At 45.7% G+C, this 7,492-nt stretch overlaps 1 protein-coding gene and 1 long non-coding RNA gene across 3 annotated transcripts in view; one reads left to right on the top strand and one right to left on the bottom strand.

Moving 5' to 3' along the window:
• The window catches only part of LOC139828132 (uncharacterized), a 4,490-nt gene extending 3,323 nt beyond the window's left edge, over window positions 1–1,167 (bottom strand). Inside the window, exon 1 of one of the 2 annotated variants that reach the window (XR_011739425.1) lies at window positions 649–1,167. This is a non-coding gene — a long non-coding RNA (uncharacterized lncRNA). Of the gene's footprint in view, window positions 489–648 lie in introns of those variants that run through there. The other variant, XR_011739426.1, reaches the window with a different exon arrangement.
• Window positions 222–3,651, top strand: GSC (goosecoid homeobox). The gene is given in 5 exon segments (XM_065839902.2): window positions 222–380; window positions 382–570; window positions 573–933; window positions 1,117–1,376; window positions 1,820–3,651. Coding segments are annotated over 5 exon segments (1,122 nt in total). The 3' UTR covers window positions 1,973–3,651.
• Window positions 3,652–7,492: the final 3,841 nt, after the last annotated feature.

Below are 7,492 nucleotides of genomic sequence, written 5' to 3'. Positions count from 1 at the left end.
ATTAGACGGTGCAACAGAGATCAAGCCTAAATCTGGGGCCTTTCAAAAAAGGCCACTAATGGAAAGGATTACGTTAATTTCATTAATTCTCAATACACAGAGCCGGGCTCCTTTCACTCCTTTGTGTAACTCCCACCTCTTCCCCACCAAAAAGAGGGAGAAAAAAAAAATCAAATCTGGTTTTGTTTGTCATCTGCATATTACCAGGAACTAAATCCAGGATGACGTCGGCTGAGTATAAAAAAGGGAAGAGGTTCAGATGGATTATACTCCAAGCAGCCCTCTGGGTTGAGATCAGTAAACAGGCGAGAGTTGAGGGGGGAAAGTTCCCGGGGTGGATCCTGCGCGCACACACACACACACACACACACATGCACACTCACAGGCACACACGCACACTCTGCCCGCAAGCTGCCCTCGGAAAAAGCTCCGCTATTTTCTCTCCGATCTCTTTCTAAAATTTCTCCGAAAAGTTTCGATTTCGTGTCTCTCCAGCCTTCAGCCCCCCCCGCCCCCCAGCCACCAGCACCACCGCCTGCCCTCCCTCCTTCCCTCCCTCCCCCGGCCGTTCCCCGCCGCCCTGCCCCGGCACGGTTTGGGGCATGCCTGTGAGCATGTTCAGCATCGACAATATCCTGGCGGCCAGACCTCGCTGCAAGGACTCGGTGCTGCTGCCCCCGAGCGCCGCGCCCGTCGTCTTCCCCAGCCTCCACGGGGACTCGCTCTACGGCAGCGCCTCCGACTACGGCGGATTTTACTCTCGGGCGGTGGCACCCGCCTCTGCGCTGCCGCCGGCGGTCACCGGATCTCGGCTGGGCTACAACAACTACTACTACGGGCAGCTGCATGTACCAGCGTCCCCCGTGGGCCCTTCATGTTGCGGGGCCGTTCCGCCCCTGGGCGCCCAGCAGTGCTCCTGCGTCCCCCCCGCAGGTAAGGCGGCCCCGGGCTCAGCGGGACGGGGCGGACGGGCTTTCTTTGTTCCCGCAGTCGCGGGGCAGGAGGGGTGGCGGGGAGCTGGCGGCCCGCAGGAGCGCTGAGGGGGACATTTTATCGGGGTGGGGGGAGCAGTGATCTCATGCAAAGCCTGTCGTCGTCTCGTCTGTCTGTCCGTAGGTTACGAGGGCACTGGGTCAGTCCTGATGTCCCCTGTTCCCCATCAGATGTTGCCCTACATGAACGTGGGCACTTTGTCCCGGACGGAGCTGCAGTTACTGAACCAGCTGCACTGCAGGCGAAAAAGACGGCACCGAACTATCTTCACTGACGAGCAGCTGGAAGCGCTGGAAAACCTCTTCCAGGAAACGAAATACCCAGACGTGGGCACCAGGGAACAGCTGGCCAGAAGGGTGCACTTAAGAGAAGAAAAAGTAGAGGTATTTTGCATTCCTTTTCCTCTTTCTACCCTGTCCTTTTCTCATTTAAACGCACTCAGGCTGGAGGTACCTCGATGCGGCCCCAACCCTCCTGCGCGGGCAGCAGCGAACTGGCGGCGGGGAGAGTAACAGGTTTGCGGAGCATGAGGGGAAGTTTTTAAAATATTATTTCCAAGCGCCCTTCTGGGGGCGGCTAGCCGAGCCGATCACACGGCTGTGAGCGAAGTGTCGAGACGTGGTCGTGTCTCCTGACCGCGCTCAGCCTTTCCCATCCGAGCGGCAGCTTTTCCTCCGCCTCCCTCGGCCCTAGCGCGGCCGTCGCACATCGGCCCCGTCGCGGCGGCAAGCGACTGCGGGCGAGGCAGGGCAGAGGTCAGTCTGCGGGTTTGCGTAATTTTATTTTTATTTTTTTCCCCTAATAATTTAATTTCTTAACGTGACAGGTTTGGTTCAAAAACCGCCGGGCAAAGTGGAGGAGGCAAAAGCGATCATCTTCGGAGGAGTCAGAAAACGCACAAAAATGGAATAAAGCGTCTAAAACGTCTCCGGAGAAGAGACAAGAGGACGGGAAAAGCGACTTGGACTCTGACAGCTGATATCTCGCAGGGGGGGATATTTCCCGTGGACTGTCGGATACGCTCCAGAGGATGCTACTAATCTTGCACAAGATCTGCCTTGTTGGAGGGGGAAAATATCTGTATATAATGTACAATGCCCCGAGTTGATTTCGTGTAAATAAAATGTGTTGCGGAGGTGTTGCACAGGTAGACGGCAGCGCGTTTGTTCACCCGGCAGGGCGAGGAGAGGGAAGAGGAGAGCGCTAGAGCCCCCCTCCCCGGGCGACCTTGCCGCCCCAGTTACTTATTTAACGAGGCTTCGCGTAGTTAGGGAGCAAGCGGAGGGCACCGCGCTGCCAGCCGGGCCCGTCGTTCACCCGCTCGCCGCGGGGCCGAGCGGCGATGGTGGATTTTTCACCCCGAAGGAACGTGGCGACCGCCCGGCCAGGCCGGTGCCGTCCCCACCGACAGCGCCCGCGTCAGGCTCGCTGAGGCCGAGCCCGACGGTGGGTTGCTGGGTTGCCCGGCTGCCGCGACCGGCAGCGAACCTCCCTGCTCCTCCCGGAGCCGCTCGCTGGGCCGCCCGTGGCGATACCGATCTGTCCGTTTATCAGACCCCGCGTCCAAACGCTTCTCCCCGCCGGGAGTGTGGCTGGGCAGCTCCCGCCCCGCTGCTCCTGCCGTCCCGGCGGCCCAGCCCAGCCGGAGGCGATGCCCTTGGGGAATACATGTAGGCAAAGCAAGCCTGGCCTCACACTTGTTGCTGTCTTGTTTTCCTGCACTTCTCTCTCAGCAATTATGCCTTGTTGAGTTTCCAAAGTGTTTGTCGTTGATTCCCGTTTAGGAAAGTTATCTCGCTACATCAGTGTTCAAAATTGCTGTTAATACGTTTCAGCCATTATCAGATGAATTGCGCGTAAGGGGAGATACGAGCCCTCGTGTACTGCTCCTGGGGATGTTTCACAAGAAGTTGCTAATGGATGTTTTGTCCCATTTGAGACAGCACCTTTAAAATGAGGGAAGCAATGACAGCCTGGGGTATTTTACTTTTCCCTCTCTGAGGGCTTTGTAAAAGAGAGGTCTAATTCCCTCTCTAAATTCACATACATCTTCCTTACGCCTTTTTTGTGTGACTCCCCAACTCCTAGTGCTTGTCCCTTCAGAGCAGAACCATGGCAGTCTCGTGTCGTCTTGTTTACAAAGACCTTTCCCTCTCCTTGTGTACAGATTGTCTAGAAATTTAAAACAAATGACGTGAAGGTGTAGAACTAATGCAGATAACCTCTGGCTGAAATCTTCATGCTGTGCCTTTCACTCAGAAACTTAATGGTAGTGAGCTGATTTTCCTTCATTATGGCCAATGCCTAAACCCACATTTATCTATTCAGCTTGTCTAGCCTTGACAAGAAATTGTTTATAAAATTATTTATACGAATGTGCTCACCATTGTTTCCAGTGAGACTAGAAAGAGTCAGCGTCTGTGTTGCTACTTCTCGTGATTTTCCTTCCTTTTCTGTTATACGCAGCTTTTTGTGGGTGTTGTAGCATGGTGCATTATTTCAGGTGTTAGTGCAATAGGGCAAATCTCAGTACCTGTCTGCTCAGATAACCCTTCCTAATGTATCCCTCATGGATGTGCTATGTCTCCCTGAGCAATCTTTCACCGTACCAAAATGTAGGAACAGATGCCATGGAAGAAATCAAACGTGGTTTAGCACGAGGCAGTCCTTTAGGGGACTATGGTTTCATAGCTAATGCTCTCGGAAAGACAGCAAGAAATTTAGCTTCTTGTTCCTTAGCACGGCAAAGGAGGAAGGGGAAAAGCAAATTTCTCAATGGATTCTTCTTCTTCTTCTTCTTTTTCTTCTTCTTCTTCTTCTTCTTCTTCAATACATATATAATGATTTGGCTCTACAGAGCTATTGCATTTTGGAGATGTTACCCTATAGCTATGGGTACAGATCTGATCTCTCTAAACTGTATTGAATTACAACCCAGCAGCACTGAAAGTTACTTTTCAGATTACTGAAAATTAGTTTCCAAAATAAGTGTTTTGTTATGTTATATGCAGGAAGTCTCACTGAGTGGATTTTTAATACCACCCCCTCTGCATTTGGGCATTATTAGTTTTTAGAGTGCATACTTGATTTGCAAATAAAAGCTGGGTCTAAGGATACCATTACCCGGGATTTGGCAAATGCTTATACATTTTCTCAACTTCCCGTATATAAATATCCTTACTACCATGCTGGAAGCTTGGTAGGGTTGTTGTTTTTTTTTTTTTTGTTTTGTTTTGTTTTGTTTTGTTTTGTTTTGCATTTATGTGTGTGGAGTGGTAATTTTGGAAGTCACTATTAAGGATTTTAGCCCGCTTAGCTGAATATGGGAGTTAACCTGGATCTGGGTTTGCAAGGAGTGGGCTTTAAATATGTTTTTGATAGCAAATACTAGTTACTTAAGGTTGTAGTCTACATCTTTAGAGATTTTTAGAACTTTCCAATGGGAGCAAGGTGCTCGAGAACCGTGGAAGCTCCAGGTCACTGAACGTGACAATTTATGGATTTATTTAAAACTTTTTGTTCTGTGAAAGCATGGGATGTGACGTAAAAATCAAAACCTTGTGTTTCAAAACATGCTTTCTATGCATGGGATTATGATGAAGTCACCACTGATTGCTTTAAAATCACATTATACCTTAGTCTGAGTTAATAGTTGAGTTTTCTATAAATTCTTGATTACCACGAACTCGATCATGTAGTAATGGGTGTCTGTTCTTATTACTACATATAGATGTAGATCTATTAGAGTTAGTAATATAATTTTAAAATCTAATTGAAAAGCAATTTTAATCTTGACCTATAAGCTTTAACTTGCTTACTGAACGCAGTATTCGTGCCATTAGAGAGTAGGAGTAGCTGTCTCTTTTTCTCACTAGTGTTTATTGAAAAAGTAAAGGCTTCATTCTACCTGTTTTACACTACAAAATCAGAGCCTTTGCAGTCTGGAAGAGTCTCATAAATAAAAAGTAGTGAGAAGATTGCATCAAAAGAATCAAGAAAGTAGAAAATTAAATGATTGAAAGCATGAGGATGATTGTAATAAAATCTCTCATTCACTTGTACTGTTTGGTTGGCATAATCTGTGTCTAGATGTTTGTCTGGATTTTATTTTAAGAGAATTCCTACATACCAAAATGCAAGTGTCACATAAGAACTTTCATTATTTTCTCTTTCTGCTGGTGAGGACCAAGGCAAAGTGAGGGACCTGAATACGTGCTATGTTCCAGCAGGATCAGTTCTAAGAAAGTGGCTTTGAAAGAATTGGTTGTGGTGGTGGTTTTTAACACTTGTCTAAGAAGGAGGCCAAAAGAGATTTTTTTTTTTTTTGTCTTCTTCTGTCTGTGTCTCCTTCACTGCAATTTATAATCTTGCATCTTGGTGTAAACTCATTCTCAGAAGATTTAATGTGACTGTAAAACCCACTTAGATATTCCTGAAACATGACGTATGATTCGTGGTACTACTGTACTATCTAGGTTTTACAACATGAGTTCAATTTCTTGCTGTCTCACTGATTTTCTGTGAGATGGTCGACTTCTTTCTTTCTATATTTCTGTCTGTAGGATGAATAATAATCCTTTCAGATTTCACCGGGGATGTAGTGCGAGCGGAGAATTGTAAGAAGAAACATCAGCAACTTCGGAGGTTCACCATTGTAGCAAAGACTTATTCCAGATAATGTTGCGTGTTATTAGGAGTAATAACCGAATAATTACACAAAAGGTGCACAGACAAAATAAATCCTCCTGACACCAAGCTGGTTTAGGTTATGAAATTCTCTTGCAAGGGAAAGTTAAGGAGAACAATGTGTAGCAAAGGGTACAGCGCAGAAGCTTTCTGCCATGTAGAGGCAGCCTGAACAATTCGATGCACGTATTCATTGTGCCATCTGCATTTAGATGCCCAAAATTTATGTTTCTACTTAGTACCCTATTTACCATATTTATTTCCGTAGGCTTGTTGTAATAAGTAATACTAGAAAGCAGAGGTCAGATTTTTTTTGCTTGACATAAAGTGATTTATTATCAGCTGAAAATCTGGACTCTTTTTTTCCTTTCAGTTTTACTAATATTTGAGTGAATTGGTTTTGAGCTTTACCATAGGGGGATCCTGGGAATATAAACCATGCAAACTCTTTCTTACACATGACTTGTGAAGCAAACATTTGGATTAGTGGAAGTTACCAAAAAAAAAAAAAAAAAGCAACTTTAAGGTCAGTTCATATTTTTTGTGCTCCATCTGCGTTTATTGGTTCTCTGGGGTTATACAACACGGAACACAAATGAACAAAAACTTGAAGAGTTTTTGTTTTGTATTCTGACCCCCTAGGGTTTCATTCCATTTATACTTTATGTTTTCCTACTTTGGAGACCTGGTGAGTTTTGACTAAATCTAGGCAGAGTAGTTTAGTGAAATTACTCTGTTTCTCTGGGGTTGCCACTTACCCTGATTTGATTAGAGTCTGTTATAAAAACATAACAGTTATAGCTGCAATACGTTAGACTGCAAGCAATTCATACAACCTTTACAGTGCCCTATCTCTGTAAAGTATCTGACAATTTTAAATGTAGTAACCTGTGTTACAATAGTCTGGTTTGTACTGAAACTTTCCAAAGCTGGGGAATTCAGATGTAAAACCAAAAAAGGAATCAGACTTTTTGTTTTCAGGATAGGATAGATGTCTACAGACAGACAGAGACTTTATCCCTCAGAACATATGGCAAAACTTAAGGCACAACTGAATGGAATAACTGGAGCAGGAGAAAAGCCAGCAAAGTTGCTATAGCTCCAAGTACCTATGCAGTTTAATATTGATAGTTACTTCACCTCTCTCTTCTAAATTATGCCTGAATATTGGTGTCTGCATTTAATTTCTACTCCTTGTCTGGACAAATGTGCATGCTCACCATACAGATTCAGAACATCACCTCATTAGTATGCCCCAAACCAGGTTGAATACATGTGCCAATGTGGAAGTTACAATTGTGTCTTTGCATTCTGTCCAGGAAAAGGTCCTTCCCCCAAAACTCTGAACCTAACATTGAATCTCCACCAGAGTCTGCTTGTGTTTATCTGTATAAGTACAACAATAATAAATATTCATGCTTTTCTGTCTTGGAGGCGATTTATTCACTGTTTACTACTCAGTGACTGCAGAGGGCTTTGCTAAAATCGTGTGCTGGGTATTCACCTTGACTGACTACACCCTGGCAAAAGAGGTAACTTTGGCATTATGGAACCACTTTCCTCTGGGCCGAACTATCTCCTTCAACAGGACAGTTGCCAGCAGGACTTCTGCTCCCCTTTCTGTCCAAGTTGGGTGGACCTGTGGACATGGGAGGCTTAATATGTTATTTTCCTAGAAAAAAAAAAAGAAAAGAAAGAGGAATTGGGAGGCAGATCCTGACAGTATAATTTCAGCAATTTAGTTTGTAGGGTTGGATCTGCACTGCAAACTGCAGTGCTGGAATGAGCTGCTGAGAACAAGGATGAGAACTTC

Source organism: Patagioenas fasciata, chromosome 5 (assembly GCF_037038585.1).
Source record: "Patagioenas fasciata isolate bPatFas1 chromosome 5, bPatFas1.hap1, whole genome shotgun sequence".
Lineage (NCBI taxonomy): Eukaryota > Metazoa > Chordata > Aves > Columbiformes > Columbidae > Patagioenas > Patagioenas fasciata.
Note: the sequence above shows the minus strand (reverse complement) of the source record. Positions and strands in the feature narration are given on the sequence as shown.